At 34.8% G+C, this 19,300-nt stretch overlaps 1 protein-coding gene across 9 annotated transcripts in view; it reads left to right on the top strand.

Annotated features, from left to right (window-relative positions):
* LOC111058662 (GTPase-activating Rap/Ran-GAP domain-like protein 3) overlaps positions 1 to 19,300 on the top strand; it is a 382,310-nt gene that overhangs the window by 304,966 nt on the left and 58,044 nt on the right. For all 9 annotated transcript variants that reach the window (XM_039432400.1, XM_039432396.1, XM_039432394.1 and 6 more), the window contains one exon: positions 5,593 to 5,679. In XM_039432400.1, coding sequence (XP_039288334.1) covers positions 5,593 to 5,679 — 87 coding nt within the window. The remainder of the gene's footprint in view (positions 1 to 5,592; positions 5,680 to 19,300) is intronic.

Genomic DNA, 19,300 nt, shown 5'->3' with positions numbered 1-19,300 from the left:
GTTTGATTTTAATAAAACAATGTTATGTAACAAAACATGTTATAAAACAAAAGCAAGTTTGTGGGTCTCTACAGTAACTATATTACTCAAAGTATGGCCATTAACTGTCACGTGGTACAAATCCACGATTGATTATAAACAAATTGTTTGATTTTAATAAAACAATGTTATGAAACAAAACATGTTAATATAAAACAAAAGCAAGTTTGTGGGTCTCTACAGTAACTATATTACTCAAAGTATGGCTATTAACTGTCACGTGGTACAAATCCACGATTGATTATAAACAAATTGTTTGATTTTTATAAACAAATTATTTGTTTGATTATAAACAAACTTTATAGTCCTATCTTATTCATTAAAAATTATTTGGAAATATATTGAAAATTTGAAACTTATCACTTCTTTTCCCGATTGGAAACGTATTTTGAACTTCCGATGAGTTTGGTATGAAATTTTCGAAGGGAAACTGATTATACTTTGATATAGATCAATAAAGTTTATTTAAATAACATTAATAACGCTTAAAACATCAATTTTTCTTCCCTCGGGCGCGCATAAGTAGGGTACACCTCAAGGATCAAAATTTCAAACACTCATAACTTTTGTCACAATGATCGGATGTCATTGTACCACAGCTCATTCTTCTCGGCTGGTCAAGGCGGTTCAAAAAAATGCTTCATGAGTATTCATGAGTCGAATTCGATCGAAAAATATGAAATTCATCCCTGAGTGTAGATTAACCAGTACTTCAATACACAAAGAAATGACAAATCAAAGCTATGTATCTCGGTAACCCATTATTATAAAAAAGACTTGATCTTGAATTTGAATTTTTTCCTACCAGTTTTAGTTGCTGCACACGGAAGAATATAATCGTAATGTAGGATTCGATCGTAAAAAATCAAGAAATCGAAGATACTTTTCTCATAAATTAACGGTCTAGGCAGTGCTCTGATAAGGAACAGTGATTCAAGATGAATTTTAGGCAATTATGAGCTTGTAGAGGATGAATTGTCTACAATTTGGAATCAATCATGAGTTTCTATGATTTATCAGACTCTTGATTAACAGAAAAATCGCGAAAAAATGAAAAATTGAAATCGCCCTTTTTAAAATCGGTTTTAACTGACTAATAATACTGGAATCGTGAGTATTCTTTATTGTAGTGAAAAGAGGAAATACCTTTTCACATTTTGAAATTTTATATAAAGTATTTCACAATATGCAGCTTTAAATAAGGAAATTTGTCATTTTTTGTGAATTGAAATACTGTTTAAAGTACACTCAAAGATGAATTTCTTTATTTTTTGGTCGAATTTCACATATAATGCGTGATTTGGAACCGCCTTGACATGCTGAGAAGAATGAGCTGTGGTACAATGAGATCTGATCATTGTGTCAAAGTCAAAACTTATGAGTGTTTTAAATTTTGATTCTTGAGGTGTCCTTATACGCGCCTCTCCACTAAATTAAGAGCATATAAAGGGTTATTCTCATAGAACATGATCTAATGAACTTATATCATGGTGCGAAATCTGAATGTGATGACAATGGAGTTGCTGATGATGAATGAAGCTAAAACTCAGATGTTTTCCAAAATACAAGGATCATTGTTGTCAGGTTTACCTGGAAATCTATATATAAGATATAGCCTGTAGAGCACAAAACTACGCTCAGAGGAATCTTGAATTATACATTTAAATGGTGACAATCGGAAGATATTGTAGATCAAAAACTAAAATTCAACAAAATGATTTTTTTCTAATTTTACTTATTTTTGAAAAAAAATGTAAGTCAATACCCATTGAGGATAGAAAGTTCCGAATTATCTCATTTTATTAGTAATTCAATAATCTAAATAAAAGGCGGGAGCAAATTTTTCTGATCGATTACAGGATTTGGCGGAAATAACATAAAAAATACTGGAAAATGAACCAAAAATACAAGGTTTTTATGGCCACTCTGTATCTAGCACAAGGAAATTTATGTACCCAAACAATATATTGAAAATCAGAACTACAATATAAAATGAAAGAATGAATGTATATTTAAAGTACTGTAGTTGCAGAAATAAATATCATGACTTTAGCATTTAAATGAACAAGTTCAAAAATCTAATCAATTTCAACAAATAAAGTTTTCAAATGCTGTTTTCGATTAAAAACCTTAACAATTTTCAGGTGGGGGGTCCCCTGGACGCCCCCCTCCTACAGGTCAGGGTCCTGGACCCGCGCCTGTAAGCAGCTGATGATTCAGCTACTTCCCCCACCACCTATTTCAACTCCATTCCATAACTTGAAACATGTTATAAGTAGTAAAACGTTCTTATAACACATGTAACATGTTACAAAAATGTTATACTTTTTCTTTGATCTTTACCGACGTCGTGCGGGAAAGGAAAAATTTGTTATAAAACACGAAGTTACATGTAACAAGTTAAATGAATTCATAACATTTTTGTTAAAGTTGTTATATAACCATAACGTTTTATAACAAAGTTACACAGTGTAAACGCAGCTCGTTCAATTAATTGTGATGATAAGTGACGCAGAAATATTATAAGATGATAGATAATAAATGGATAGAAGCCAACATATCACCGGGCCAATAAAGGAGCTGGATTCTCGTATATGAGGCAATATTATAAAGGATGATATTATAAAACATTAGATTAACAATCTTTTAAAGGTAAAAAGTAGAAAGTGGAAAGTGGAAAGTATTCTAATCATCTCAATATTTTATAACAAATTTCACATAATTATTATGATGATGAATTCCTTCTAGTCGTAACCTTATTTTTTTCTGACGTTAATCGGGACCCTAGTTCCCGGGGACCCACTTCTTCGTATTGAATATTTCAATATATTTTAAGATATAATGTTCTTCTATAATTCTAATATGTCCAAGGGTTTTTTATAAACGCAACGAGCACATTTTCAAAGCGAAAATATTGATCTTTAATAGAATTATGAAACCTTTCATTTTTAGAGTAGTGAAAAGTAGCGTTTGGTTATTATTGTGTATAAAGTGAACAAACAATTATTATAGTGATGAATACTATGATGGATTTTACATACAACACTACTAGAAAGATAGGAAAACAATTGGAAGGTAATAGTTCACTCTTAGGGTAGTTTTCACCCTACCCTCAAGTTCATGTTGCACAATTTTTGCAAAACTTATGAAATTTATTATAATGATGAGTACTATTATAAATCCTAAAACCTGCATGAAACACTACTAGAAACATGAAAATTATATAAGGTCATATAAAGCTCATTTGGGGAGGTTTAATATCTCTGGGATCACATGAAGTTCATTGACACGAACATTTTCGATCAAATGCAATTCAAGATGGCGGCTAAAATGGCGAAAATGTTGTCAAAAACAGGGTTATTCGCGATTCTCTCGAAAACGGCTCCAACGATTTTGATCTAATCCATACCTTGAAAAGTTATTGTTAACATCTATCAACCGCCACAAGTCCCATATCTGTAAAAATTTCAGGAGCACCGCCCCATCAGGCTTCAGATACAATTTAAACAGAAAATTTCAAGTGGAAAAGATTGAGCATCCAAATCTCTACAATTAATGTCCAGTAACATTTTCACCTAAAATTGAAAATAAGCTCGAAATTCGAGAAAATGTGATTATCCGATTGCAAACTGTTGGCAACTGTTGATTCTATTAAATGATTCACTATGAAGCAGACCTCGTATGACTCCAGCGTTATTGTCCTGTCACCAGCTGGCTCAGATCTTTGTTTATAAGAGTAGACTTGAGATGCGCGTGAACACTAGCGTCAGGTGATCAATTTTCATAACGGCAAGGAGAATTGTGTGAGTGCGCGACACCAGATTTTTTAGAATTAATAATATGAAATAATGGATTAAAAACACAATTCAAAACTACTACTAGTTTCGATGTTCCACATATTTGTTCAATATATTTCAGATCTTTTTCAGGTTTTCAAAACCTGAAGATTATTTGAAACATTGAAACTAGTAGTTTCAATTTGTGTTTTTAATCTATCATTTTATTTAATATTTCAAAAGGAGGGTACTATAATGCTATTTTATTAATAAAAAACATATGAATGGTAAACTTTACTTTTTTTGTATTAGAATGAGATATTAAGATTAGTTCATTTGACTAAGGTATTTTCCCGACCAGCAAATGTGTGGCAACATTAAGAACTTCTATGGCTGTTTGTTATATTCATTATTGAAAGGCGAACTTCACCTCCTTCAATATTGAAATTGAGCATCAACATTCAACATTTCCTCCTCAGGTAATTTCCCTATCAGTCCATAATGTGTGGTCACGTCTTTAAGAAACTCAATAACAGCTAGACATGACTGGACACATTACATAGTGAATTGATAAATTTCATAGCAGTTACGAAATGAATAGCATTAACAGGGTTTCATCAAGCTCTATTCAGTTGAATGAGATGAGACGTAACTTTTCAAATATCCGGCTGCTTAGTGCAGGCCTCGAGATGGAAATGAACTAATTGAATAGAACACAGTAGACGCGATCAAGCCTGCGGGAAATCTCAGCGCCGATACAGATATTCTGTCACAGCGCTGCAGATCCATGAGATCGCTATTGTGCTTCCCTCGGCTCAGTTATACTCACGAATAATTAAAGTTGCGTCAATAGAATAGTTGAAGAGAGACGTAACTTAAACAATGAAAAGTCATCATTGCAGTCGTAGCCAGTTTAGAGTCCCGTTAAGGGAAGTGTAGAATAAACTTACGGCATGAGGGCGTTTTCCTGCGCTACGATTCTGCTTCTATCAAGCCTGTACCTTTAAAGGGTATTTGCAGAATAAATAAGAAGAGCTCTATCGTCCAGCTGACAAGGATTTTTGAATAACGAACGTTTGATTTTTCGTTGAAAAATTTCTATGATTATGACAGAGGAACGAACGTTGAAGAGTTTACTTTTGGGGAAAGCAGGAGTTGTTCTGAAAGAAAATAACCGATCTTCTGAGTCTAATTGAAACTTAAATCGTAGGACCGCTTTGAATCGTATCTCATCCGCAAATACAGCAAGAGATTATTCCAGAATGATTATTTTTCTGGTATGTTGCTGGATGCTTTAAATTATTCTCAAACTGTTTTAGAATTGATTGAATGTTAAATATGTTGCTTCCAATCCCGAACAATCTTTTCTCTACATTCTCCTTCCCTTCAATTGTCATTGCTATGATCAATATTGTATTGGTTGGATGAATAAAGAGAATTGAGAAGATAATTATACTACAATGTACAATTATAAAATATATATTAGAAAATGTGTGCTAAAATATATATATATATATATATAATAGAATTCCTATAAACTTTATAAAATAAAATATATATTCTAATACACCTTTGAACTCAAATAAGTTGAGACTATTCAATAAGAGTTGCTGTGAGAAGAGATCCTCATAAACAATTTGAGTTTGCTGCTTATACAATTTTTGTTGTTGTATGTTAACACTGCTGTAGTTTTCTACCCCATAAACTTGGACTTTCAGTACCCGAAGCAATAAATTGATTATTCTAAGGCATTGAAGTGTGATTTTGTTGGTTGCAGCTGCCTCAGAAAGAAGCCAATGGTCAAGATGTCCACAGCAGAAGATTTCGAGTTGAGAACGGTGATTCTTTGGGAGAGAAGGAGGAGGTAAGTTAATGAGCTCTCAATATTTTCATACTCTTATACTCTAATATTCATGCATGAGTAGACTTCTCATTCCTATTATAATCGATCTTGATCAGAAAATCAATCACGCTAATAGCTTCTAACGTTATAATTATGAAGCTCCATCTAAATTTTACACTTCCCAAAAATCATAATGCAAAGAAATGTGAAGAACACCGCACAATCAACCTTATGAGCCACATTCTCAAATTATTTCTGAAAATAATTCATAAAAGAATTGACACTAAACTGGAAGAGAAGCTATCAAACACACAGTTTGGATTCAGAAGTGGATTTGGAACTAGAGAGGCGCTCTTTGCTTATAATGTGATGATTCAGTCTGTATGTGAATAAGAATGTCTATGCATGCTTCATTGATTACAATAAAGCATTTGACAAAGTACGTCACAACCCACTAATGGAAATTTTGGAAGAAGCATGCATTGATACTAGGGACATTCAGATAATCAAAAATTTATACTTCCATCAAACAGCAGAAGTTCGAGTCCAATCAAAAACTAGTCGAGAACTTGCAATAAAGCGTGGAGTCCGTCAAGGATGTGTACTCTCCCCACTCTTGTTCAATTTATACTCGGAAAATATCATAGCAAAAGCTCTTGAAGAAGAAGCAGCGGGAATTGTCATCAATGGTACCCATATAAACAACATCTGCTATGCAGATGACACTGTACTCCTTGCTGAAAGCATAGAAGACCTGCAAAGAATGCTGAGCAATTTGATAAGAACAAGTGAGGAATATGGGCTCACATTAAATGCCAAAAAAACAAAGTACATGGTCATTACAAAGCAAGAAATTCCACAACAGCACCTTTTTGCTGGACAGGATATGATAGAGCGGGTAGAGGTATCTGGGAACCCGCGTCAGCTGCAATGCAAGTTACATGCTAGAAATAAAAATGAGAATTGAAATGCCAGAGCTGCCTTTGTAAAAATGAGAGCTCTACTGTCGGCTCGTGACTTGTCTATTGAGGTTAGGACCCGTCTCTTGAGGTGCTATGTGTTCCCTGTTCTCTTGTATGGGTTGGAAGCATGGACACTAAATAGGGAATGTGAGACCAGACTTCAAGCATTTGAACTGTGGAGCTACCGGCGGATACTCCGTATATCGTGGACAGATAGAGTCACGAACGTAAAAGTTCTCAGAAGAATGGGTAAGCAACTAGATATTGTGCGTGACATTAAAATACGAAAGTTGACATACCTTGGACACATTATGAGAGGACCCAAGTACATGATTCTGCACTTCATAATCCAAGGTAAAATAGTTGGTAAGCGCTCGGTGGGACGTAGAAGAATGTCTTGGTTGAGAAACCTAAGGGAAGCGTTCGATTGCACAACCAATGACCTATTTAGAGCGGCTGTGAACAAGGTAAAAATTGCCATGATGATTGCCAACCGCCGAAATGGAGACGGTACTTAGAGAAGAAGAACTAAATTTTGAATTCAACCAGGCCTATCATAGCCAGCTGTTCATGTCCCAAATTGCAAGCTGATTGTTAACTGAAGCCAATAATATTACTGTCTAACTTTTCTCTATGATAATAGTTACACATAGAAGTTTTTGACCTACGTCAATCACAAGTTTTCATTCTAGTCGTACCGGTGTATCAGTCCTCTAATTTCAGCATAATATTTCAGAATCGTTTTAGCGATGGGTAACTGATCAATTTCTTCATATCATCGTCTCCAAGTTCAGCATATCACAACAACAATTCAACGACACCCTTTTCATAGAAATCCGTTAATTCAGTTCAATTCAATCATGTTCAAATATAATCTACTGACATCTATTCTATCAATCCTTCAATTTTATCAACTTCATTTCCATTATTTTCAAGTATCAGATTACCGATATTCTGTGTTAATGTATGAATCCTTCAATTCAATTAGCTACCAGTATCAATTCACCTAGAATTAAATATAGGCTACTGTACAACAATCCTTCAGTTTCGACATTTCAAATAGTAAATTTTTCAGAAATAACTCATCAGTGTATAATAATTTAAGAGAATACAATGTTGTAGAATTCAATTTTTCGATGGTACCATTCACTGACACCTTGAGCATCAATCCTTTAATTCCACCACATTTAAATCCATTCTACTTCACTATCAATTATTCACCGGCACAAAACACTATTCTATAAATGCGTGGGAAGGTGACAAGATCCCATATTAAGCGAATAATCAATTTAGATGTTGAAGGAAATTGGAAATGGGAAGTTATTTGAGCCTTCAGGTGTGATAGGAGGCTGCTGTGGACGGTCAGGCGCCTCTACTAATCTTCTGTACTAATAAACTCGGCTCATTGTCATCATCAACATCATCATCATCAATCGATTCTGGAAACAACGCACATGCAGAAAGCAACGGGTTTCTAGATTCTACTCAAGGTCTTAATTAAACCAGGGAAGCCGGAACAGTGTTGGCTGCAGAGCATCAATGTGCTCAAATTGCATCAACAAACAAATTTGTACGGACTTGATTATTTTGCACTCAGTAGCCAATGAGATAATCAAGTTCTGCTTAGAATTGGAGCACGAATGTTGGAGTTTAGAGTGTGGAAAAAGTGTAGCAAATAGAGATGAAGGTTGTTGGATGATATTAGGTAGCGTTCTCTTCTTTTATTTGGCAGCACTGGTGTTGCAATCTTTCAAGTGACATCTGTATCTTAAAGTTGGACATTTTTCAAGCTTTATGCAATAAGAACGTTTTGACATTCAGCTATCTGTGTTGTTTACAGTAAATTGGAACATTCAACTCGGCCCAAAAATGAAATTAGATCGAGAACATTTCCGTGCCATTATTTTTTACAACTTTCGACGAGGATTAACTCAGCAACAGTGCATGGATGATCTCAATTCAACTTCTGGCGATGAAGCTCTATCAAGGACTTGTGTTATCTAATTGTACGGTGAATTCCATTCATAGTTCACTCCAAGATAAATTTCGTGACGGTCGTCCAAAATCAGTTATTTTTCCGAAAACCATTGTTGTGCGCCAACTGATTTTGCAACATCGTCATGTGATCTATCGTGTGATTCAGACAACCTTGAGCATTAGTGGGACCAGCATATACAGCACGTAGGCCTACATTCAATATTAGGCCTATATGAAAATTTGGCTGTAAAAAATTTGTTCGCGTTGGATTCCACTCAATTTTTCTATCGCTCAAAAGCAGGCTAGTATCGATTGGTAAAAACAAATTCCCAAAAAATATGATCGCAGTGCTTCTAAACACGTCTATGACATTGTGACGAGATAGCCGTATAGCCCTGACAGCACCGAATGACTTATTTCTATGCCCGCAAGTAGGAAAATACTGATATGTCAACGTTTTTCAAAACCTGAAGAAGCGGTTGCTGCTTTCAGAATGCATGTTTTGGAAATATCTCAATCAGAGTGGCAAAAGTGCTTAGTAAATTGGTTCAAACGCATGCAAAAGTTTATAGATCTTCATGAGAGATATTTTATTCGGAAACATGAGGGACATGGCCCCCTCCCTCACAGATTTGTTTTCTCAATTCCAATACCGGATACTATCCTTTGTAGTCTTCTCAAGTATTTGAAACAATAATTCAATCAATGATGAAATAACAGAAAATCACATTTGAGATTTTTTTCAATTAATCAATTTACTTAATTCAGAACATTATATAAAATATTTCCAGATAACAAAAAATTGTTTCTCCATACCAATAATTGGTTACATTCATTTGTTTAGTGTTTCACCTTGTGATTTGTGATTTAATTGAGGACGATTAAGAAATCTCAAGTTTTTGTTTAGCCAATTTTTTTAGTTTACTGCAATTTCAGTCCAATTTAATTCCGATGGATGGATACAATTATTCCCGGCCCAGGCATTATACTTTGGAGAGAGGAAGAAATATGAATAATCTCTCCATAAATTTCAATTTTTTTGAGTAATAATAAGTTATAATTTTAAAAAAAAGTTTGAAATTTGAAATTTCGAAAACTCTGAAGTTTAAGATGGTAAGCTATCCAGTTATACCTTCTGATTGTTACCAGCAATCCAAGAAAAACCTCCAAAAGCATTTGCATTCTTCTCTTGGGAAATTTCTCTTGAAGTTTAAGGTTTTTCCCTTGAGGTCTAAAAGTTTAGTTTTTTCCACTTTCTCTAAAAGTTTTCAGCTATTATTGTGAAAGACTTTCTTCAAGCCCAGTTGAGACTGCCGACTAGGGTACTTGTTGTGCTATTCTGGTCTTACAAACATGTCTCAGGCTATTTACGAGACATGTCTATAGATCAATCCTCGTCTATAGGCCGGTTGCGAGACCAAAAATTGCAGGTCTAAGGTCCCCTAGCAAAAATGGAAAACTTCAATGTAAGAAATTCTTGTAGAAAATTCTTTGCCTCCTCCAAATTTGTGTGGACGCTAGACATTTGATACATTGTATCGCTGTCTCTAGACTGCTTCTACTAGGCTTTGAATTGAAAAAAATATAAAATAATACAACATATATATTTCAGCATTCAACTCTACCTCTAATTTTCCGGTACCTATTTTGGAATATCTCAGAATCTCACTTATAGGTTCTCGATATCATGTTACACGAAAATTAATTTCTGCACTTAATTTTGTCTTTTCCGATGAGCATTATAATTTATCCATTGAAGCGACATCAAAAATGAGGACGATCATCAGTTTTCATGAATACATCTTACACTACAGCTCATTCTTCTAAGCTTTTCAAGGCCCAACAATATATGGCGAAATTTTCCAGGGTTACTCAACCTTTCCTTTCCTTTCAACCAATAAGATGTCTTATTTCTGTCTTCAATATACACTGTACTTTTTATCTCTGAGACTCTCCATGAAAAGGAATTTATTCTTTGTCTCTGAGTGTTCTAGCTCTTTGGAGTTAGAAGTTTTTCTTGAGTTGTTTTTCTCTCTCGTGTTGAAGTAATCTGTGTGCTTTCAAAACGTTCTTTTCAATAAGTGAAAGAATTAGAATAGGATGACTATTCCATTTTGATTAGGCCTACGTAGCAAAGATTCACATATTGGAAAATTTTCGATTATATTCGAAGATACATTAAAATCATTCTCATTTTTTGGTGAAATAATATAGTTGAAAGAGCCAAAATGGGGAGATCTTGTGGAGTAATGTATCCTCCAAGTTTCCCTCTAAACAAAGCGTTTGTTTTGTTGGATTAAATCACCAATTAAAATTTATATTCAATTGAAACACCCATACGTTCAATTTTTCATTATAATTCAACATAATCAACAGCCTCTGAATAAATATTTATACAAGATGAAAATATAACTTTGAATTTCAATTTTGGACAAATCAATCTTATAGAAGCTTGGTTGTTGTATCTCATTCATTCTCAAATTTAACAGTATTCAATCAGTATCTGCTGCATCAAATTCATTCTATCAACAATAATTGAACAATGAGCAATATTATTCGAATGGTTAGATTTATAATGAGCTAGAATTTAGTCTGTCTCAAGTTGAGATGAATATATTTGAGCTTTTTCTAATTGTGCTATATTAATATCAATGTATCTGAGAAAGCATTAATAAAAAAGGGGGGGTGGAGGTCAGCTAGAGCTTCCATCAAAATTTTCCACACATCCAAAGATTAAGGCTAAATTCTCATCTTCCACTTCATAATCAAGTAGCCCTACACAGAAAAGAGACAATCAAACTGATGAGTATGGAAATATGAGAATATGGAGAGAATATTATTCCATGATAGATGAAAATCATCTTGATAATGTTCATGAGAACATGAAGCACGATATTATTCATGAATTAGTTGATGTTGGGGAAAATATGGGTTGCTAAAGATAACCAACAAATCTGATTTGGAACCACTAAACTATTAGTGAAAATTCAAAGTTCTCTGGATGACGCAACACAATTTTTCTGTGTAGGAGGTTTCGAGTTGAACCTTAGAAGACCCTGTCTCCTCAAAATATGTATCATAAGTAAAGTGCAAAACTACAATAAAATAGTAATAAATCTTCCATTTGTATTTGACAACAGACAAACCTCCATGGTTCACTGTTATGAACAATCTCGGTTTTTGACTTAAACAATTGTGATTTGTGAGTGAATTATCAACTTAATATATCTTTTATATGAACAAGCTGTATTGATTTTTATTGAGGAAGTTATGAGATCAATAACTGGTGGTTGTCTTGTGAATACCAGAGGTCGGTTGATATGAAGCGTTGTGTTCAGCCTCTCCAATTCACTGCCATCTGAATAGTGGTAGCAATCCTTGTTTTACGGGCTGTTTTACGAGTGAATCACCCTCGTAATCTAGTTCAACATGCGGACAACACAAACAACCTCATTTGATGTTGGGTTCAACACAAACAACTTTGTTGCTGGAAGCAACACAAATCCTTTGAAAATTAATCCAGCCAAAATTTATTTCGTATCTATTAGCTCAAGTTTTATAGAGTGGATTTTGCATGTTGAGAACCGTTGCTTGACCACGTTCTTCTGAAAACTGTCGTTCTATTCTAACAGAAGTCTATTCTATAGTACTCTTATCCTATAAATATTGTGGTGCGGTATTCTACTCGCCTCACATATGTAGAAAGATTTGCTAAATCATGTAGTGCTGAATCTAAATGCCTCACGATGGGCCGGCAAATCATGTGGTGCGTTTTTTAACGGCTTCACACATGTAGGGTGAATCTTGCACTGAGTCAGTGGTGTAGTGGCTATAAATTTTGCAATGGCGTATGAGGACGCTGAGTGAACACCAGACTGATTGACTCACTACAAGACTCAATACAATTGTCGGAATCGTGGGAGGCCTAAACGCTCGCTCACCCTTGATTCTTCTAATGACAGATTGTATAATGATGAAATTTTTATAAGTAGTGTAGCGGACGCTAACACTGAATACGGATACCTTAAAATTATTACCTGTGAAGAATGAGCATACAAAATCATACAGGTCGAGCAAAAATCCCGATGTAGATAATTTACGGGACTGCGTCTCTAATAAGTTCTGAAGGATTAAAAATACGGTATTTGAACCCAATATCGTTCAGAATATACTTCGAGAACAGAGTCTTGTCGGGTTTTAAGCTCTATTGTAGGAATTTATATGATCTATGGCTGCCTCTGCTGTACAATTGATGAGTTCGCTCCTAAGTCGAGGTAGGTAACAGATAAAAGCTGATATATGAGCAGGTAAGGACAAAGAATAAATATCTTGATCTGACCCCACTCGCTACATCCACTTAGACCTGTTCCAATATCCAGCTTAATTCAATTATTCTAATGATCGTATTCGATTGGTTCTTGATGATATAGAGCGTATCAGACACAATAATTGACAGGCTTAAGAAATAATCGAACTCAGAAAGCGAATTAACAAAACTGAAATATATTACAATAAAATATGCAATCATACAGTGCAGATTCAGAATTTGATTTACAGGTTGATAATAATTCAGCATTAATAGAATAGTTAAAAATTTTCTTGTGCCTGCATGATACCATGCGTGATTCAACAGAATTTTACAATTGATAAAATTGAACAATTTTGAAAAAATAGTGAAAAACTGAATTATAAAATATTTTAAAATTGCTCGGGGTCGTGGTTCAGGCAGCGGAGGATAGTTAATCAACTACAAATTCTTATAAATTCAATATGAATAAATTCTAGACTCTTAAATGCTAAAGCGCTTGTCGGCGTGGCCAATAATTTAACGAAGAAAAAATTTATGTTTCTGCACTGAAATATTTTTCGAAGCGTAGATTGGGGCCCCTTATGACTTATAACTCACGTGAAATTCCTTGGTAGTCGTGGTTTTCTTCTTTAGATCAAAAATCGTTTGATCGGCGGCAATCCAGGCTTCGGTTTCAGCACGTGGGGAATTTTAATTTAAATATCTCCTTCACCGAATTAATTAAGGGATAATTTACTTTAAGCTTTTAAATTTATCGATTGATGAGAACAGAAATTTACGAATAACAAATAATTGGCCTAAAATATCGGCTCACAAATAGAACATTTAAAAATCGAACAAGAAATTTTCACAAATAGGTCTTTGGTAACTATAAAAAGAGATCTACATGGTAAGGATTTCAAAAGGGAAGTGCTGCTGTTTTCTCTAAGCTTTTTAGGCTAGACCTTGCTTCTCGGAATCTCAATGTAATAATTTGCATAAAAATTTGCCATTGGTGGAACGCTTGTGACGTAAACATGACGTCAGTGGCAAGCAGTAGAGTACAATTCCTTTAATTACAATAATAATTTAATTTATGTAATTCTTAAAACTGCTTAATCTTCTAGACATAGTTCCTCTCATACAATGTACACGTGCTAGTGTAACTGATAAGGCAGGGTTGGTGTCGGATAATAGATTAACATGTGTTGCTTTCAAACGATCACCGTCTTGGTGCTATTTCTATGCACTGTGATTGGCTTAGACCTACCAAAGAGATTTAATTACCATGTGGTTCAGTTGAATTAAATTATTAATAATTAATATTCTTGTGCAATTTTTATTAGGTTTGAGATTATTATAATTAATTTCTGCCATTTTATCAATAATAGAATTTCATGCTATGACCTATTTAGTTACAATAAGACCTGACGCATAATACAATTTCTTAAATAATAAATAATTTCAACAATAATACATACATTTATTTTTTTATTTGAAATTCTTGATCCTTTATTGATAGTTTTATAATTTTTAGAGATGATATTTTACCTTGCATGAAAACCGGCATGATATTTGACAATGCTTTGAATCAGTCAGCTGCGTTCGAACTGTTTTAAAAACATCTGATCGATAGTAAACAAAGTGTAACCTCAAAATCAGTGAGCGATTCATAAATAATTTGTGCTTTATTCGCAAAATAATTATAATTTTATTGAATAATTTTCCTAGAAAAATATTCAGTACAGAACGGTACTCTTATCTAATATACAGTTATTGATAAGTAAGCTTTATCGCTCGGTCGCTAACTATTCCTTTAGCAAATTCTTTCATTTTAAAAGGTAATCACAATTTTTCTCTCTTTTCATGAGATCTATTTGAAAAATTCATCACACAAAAGCCCCCAGGATATTTTAAATAGGTAATTGGGAGACGAGTCGAAACAATGACTATTTGAAAAATCCGATATTGTGATGAATACACTATTTCATCTCCTTACTTCTACGAAAACTCAACACTTAACACTAAAAACAATATATCGTGCACTTTTGGCTACGAAAAATAAATAATTGATTGTTCCTTCATTGGATACAATCGAAATACAATAATTAATGAGGTCTCTTTGGATCCTTCATTAAAACAACTCCACAACTTCCATTCACGGGTGGCTTATGAGCAGACCCATAACTATAACAACTATACAAGATTTCACATATTACTTCTTAAGATTTGAATAGTATTTGCAACAAATATAGACTTTCATCATTTTTTCATGGTTATTACAAGTTTCGACTCTTTGGTTTGGCTTTTACATAAATTGGGTGAGAGTGTGATTTTACTTCGGTGACTTGACAATCGTCTACCGTTTGACTCGAGCAATTCCTTATTTGCGCTTAGTACGTTGCGTACAAACAGGATTACACTTGAAATGGCTTTCTTGATTTTTATCAATGTTGGTTACAAATATTAAGTCCTTAAGATTATATTTATCAATTTGAATTTCATTCATGATCTTTTGATGCAACAGTAATAAATTTCACATTTGAAGGTAAGAATTTCATTTTCTTTGGAGTTTTTTAGAGATACATTCATATAACATAGAACATGCGCATTTCGTGCAAATTAACATAAATATATATTTTTGGTTGCGTTTTTGCTTATAATTTCACATTGAATAATATGTTACATTAATAATTGAATAACGATATTGCTTGGATTCTATTAATATTGACTCTAGGATTTCGTACACATTGGTTGGTGGGACGAAGAAAATTATCGAACAGGCTTTGGTTCTGAATAGATTTTTTCTATCGATTCTGTATTTCAAGGTTAGATTTACACATTTTTTCAAATAAACTTTGTTTATTTTCTTTCCTCCTATTCACTACTAATTTCATGTTATTTCTAATTTATAATTATTTTCCGTGGATAATATAATTTTTGTTTCTGTTTTTCAGTTGTGCAGACGATACCAGGCGATTGTTTCGATGATGACTCTGACACGAGGTGGATGGCTTGATCAGGTTGGTAAATTTTTAGAGTTGTTTTGTAGTTTTATTTTCTTCTGTTATTAAAGTTGATTTCGGTTTCTTCATTTGAAGTGAATTAATAATATTTCCTTATTGGCTGAGATGCGGCGAAGTTTAGGCTATGTTGATTAGGCTGCAGTAGAAAGATGCTAGTCTGCAAAGTAATGATTCGGTAGGTAGGCTGTGACCATGAAGTGTTTGATAACTGGTGTATTCCACAAATGTAGTTTCTAGTTGATTAAAACATTATTTCTTTCTTAAGCCCCCATCTAAATTTGATTCGGTGTCATTCAAGGTCCAATTCCAATTTGTGACTGTCCGTTTTATTATAACTTGGCTTAAAACGAATGTGCCGGTGGTGTAGATCATTTCCTACAAACTCATTTCCTCTTGGTCTGCCGGTAACATGCAGTTTGATCTTTTTAAACCTGACATGCCGGTGGTGTCTGTGGGTTTTTTCAAATAATCCTTTCCTTTGTTGCATGCCGGTGTACAGTCTGTTTGATTTCAACCGGACATGACTGCGGTGATTGTAGGTCCTTCTGGATATTCTTCTTCTTTCTTGAATTGTTTTGCTGCTTGTGTGTGGTCTTGACTTTATGCGGATTTTAATTGTTCTAATGTTGTTTTCTGATTGTTTTTGATGGATACTGATTTGATGTGTTGCAGGTGCTGTCCTTGGTGGATGGGAGATACGTGCGGTCGGCGGTCCGGGCTGCTCTTCCACTCGGCGGGCAACGTCCTTGGATTCCTGGTGTCCGGCGCGCGGTGGTACGGGATGTCCCTCTATGCCCTGGATGACGTCCTCAGCTTGGCGGGCGATGTCGTCCGGTCCCTCTCGGCGTTCTGCAGGGTGCGGCGCGACTTCAGCCTTGACATTTTCGGTAGGTTGGTCTTCCATACATGTATCACGTCCGCTTGCTTGTTTGACTTCCTTTATTTGGTCGTAGTTCTTATTTATATTGTTTAGTGTTTCGTTCAGTTGTTTCCTTTCTTTGATCATATCGTTCAATGCTTCCAGGATGAGACTCATCTGTAACACGGAAGGGGTGGGTGTGTGGTCTTCGGATGGCGGCAATGGTTCTATGACATGAGATGCGGGCGTCCGGACCTCTGGAACGGCAATGCATGGGCGTTTATCCCGCGCGACATCTTCCGTCTCTTGGGCGGCCAACGGATCCTCCACTAGAATGCAGCTCACCTCCACCTGCGTCGAAGATAAATCATCCAGTACATTGGGATGGAAATCGGCGGATGCGGTGGCAGATGCGGATGGCGGCGAACAATCGGGTGAGATGTCTTCGGTGTCCGACAGACTTGGATTGACCTGGTCGTTTCCTGCCATGGTTTGCGGAAAAATAACGCGACGAAACGGTGTAGTGAATAAACGTGAAAGTGTTGATGTGATATATAAAATAATTAATAAGAAATCCAACAGAAATTGTTATAGCTTCGTAGTGAGTGAAATACGGAAAAAGTGGTTTAGCAATGTGTTCAATGATAAAATGAGTCAAGTTAGCAATATCGTTAACATAAAAATGACAAGGACACACAGGATACACAGTGAACACTTATGCGGTAATACAGGTACGCCTCTTATAATTTATTATTACTATTATTATAAATATCTTACTTTATAATTTCTTGCCGCAATTCTATATATAGGCTAGTGTTCTTTGCAAAATTTTATATAAAAGCAGTGATGCTCTGCTTGAATTCCACAATATATCCGTGATTTAATTTTACTTCCCTCTTTATGTTTTAAAAAATTTTTTAAAAATATAAATAACTTCAATCCTCTTTTCTGTAAATTTTTATAAATTGTTTCAATATAAACCTAATATTCTTCAAATAATATGACCTTTCTTATGGTATTTCCTATACCTATGACTTATAGTATGACCAATTTTCGAATAACACAATAATAAAATTCTGAGTTCGATTTTTCCTCTAAAAATTCATCAATCGATAAATTTCTTTTCTGTTCAAAAATTGGGTATGGTACGACTTGTTATTTTATATAACAGTGAACAGTTAATACTAAATTCGAAGAAATTCACAACCATGAATTTTTCACAAATTTTCCCGTTGTCAGCGCTATAGTATACTGAGCAACTAAATAATCCTCGCAGTCGATTATCCACCTCTTCAATGCCTATCACTGTTGGGCGCCAAATCATGTGAAGCTCTTCCTGGGGGAGTCACTCTCACCTCCAAGGATAGGACAATACACGTAGGGTGATGTAATGCTGTATTTAAATGCCCCACGTTGGGCGCCAAATCATGTGGTGCGGTATTCTACTCGCCTCACATATGTAGAAAGATTTGCTAATCATGTAGTGCTGAATCTAAATGCCTCACGATGGGCCGGCAAATCATGTGGTGCGTTTTTAACGGCTTCACACATGTAGGGTGAATCTTGCACTGAGTCAGTGGTGTAGTGGCTATAAATTTTGCAATGGCGTATGAGGACGCTGAGTGAACACCAGACTGATTGACTCACTACAAGACTCAATACAATTGTCGGAATCGTGGGAGGTCTAAAAGTTTAGTTTTTTCCACTTTCTCTAAAAGTTTTCAGCTATTATTGTGAAAGACTTTCTTCAAGCCCAGTTGAGACTGCCGACTAGGGTACTTGTTGTGCTATTCTGGTCTTACAAACATGTCTCAGGCTATTTACGAGACATGTCTATAGATCAATCCTCGTCTATAGGCCGGTTGCGAGACCAAAAATTGCAGGTCTAAGGTCCCCTAGCAAAAATGGAAAACTTCAATGTAAGAAATTCTTGTAGAAAATTCTTTGCCTCCTCCAAATTTGTGTGGACGCTAGACATTTGATACATTGTATCGCTGTCTCTAGACTGCTTCTACTAGGCTTTAAATTGAGAAAAATATAAAATAATACAACATATATATTTTCAGCATTCAACTCTACCTCTAATTTTCCGGTACCTATTTTGGAATATCTCAGAATCTCACTTATAGGTTCTCGATATCATGTTACACGAAAATTAATTTCTGCACTTAATTTTGTCTTTTCCGATGAGCATTATAATTTATCCATTGAAGCGACATCAAAAATGAGGACGATCATCAGTTTTCATGAATACATCTTACACTACAGCTCATTCTTCTAAGCTTTTCAAGGCCCAACAATATATGGCGAAATTTTCCAGGGTTACTCAACCTTTCCTTTCCTTTCAACCAATAAGATGTCTTATTTCTGTCTTCAATATACACTGTACTTTTTATCTCTGAGACTCTCCATGAAAAGGAATTTATTCTTTGTCTCTGAGTGTTCTAGCTCTTTGGAGTTAGAAGTTTTTCTTGAGTTGTTTTTCTCTCTCGTGTTGAAGTAATCTGTGTGCTTTCAAAACGTTCTTTTC

This window comes from Nilaparvata lugens, chromosome 7, assembly GCF_014356525.2.
Source record: "Nilaparvata lugens isolate BPH chromosome 7, ASM1435652v1, whole genome shotgun sequence".
Classification (NCBI taxonomy): Eukaryota; Metazoa; Arthropoda; class Insecta; order Hemiptera; family Delphacidae; genus Nilaparvata; species Nilaparvata lugens.
Note: the sequence above shows the minus strand (reverse complement) of the source record. Positions and strands in the feature narration are given on the sequence as shown.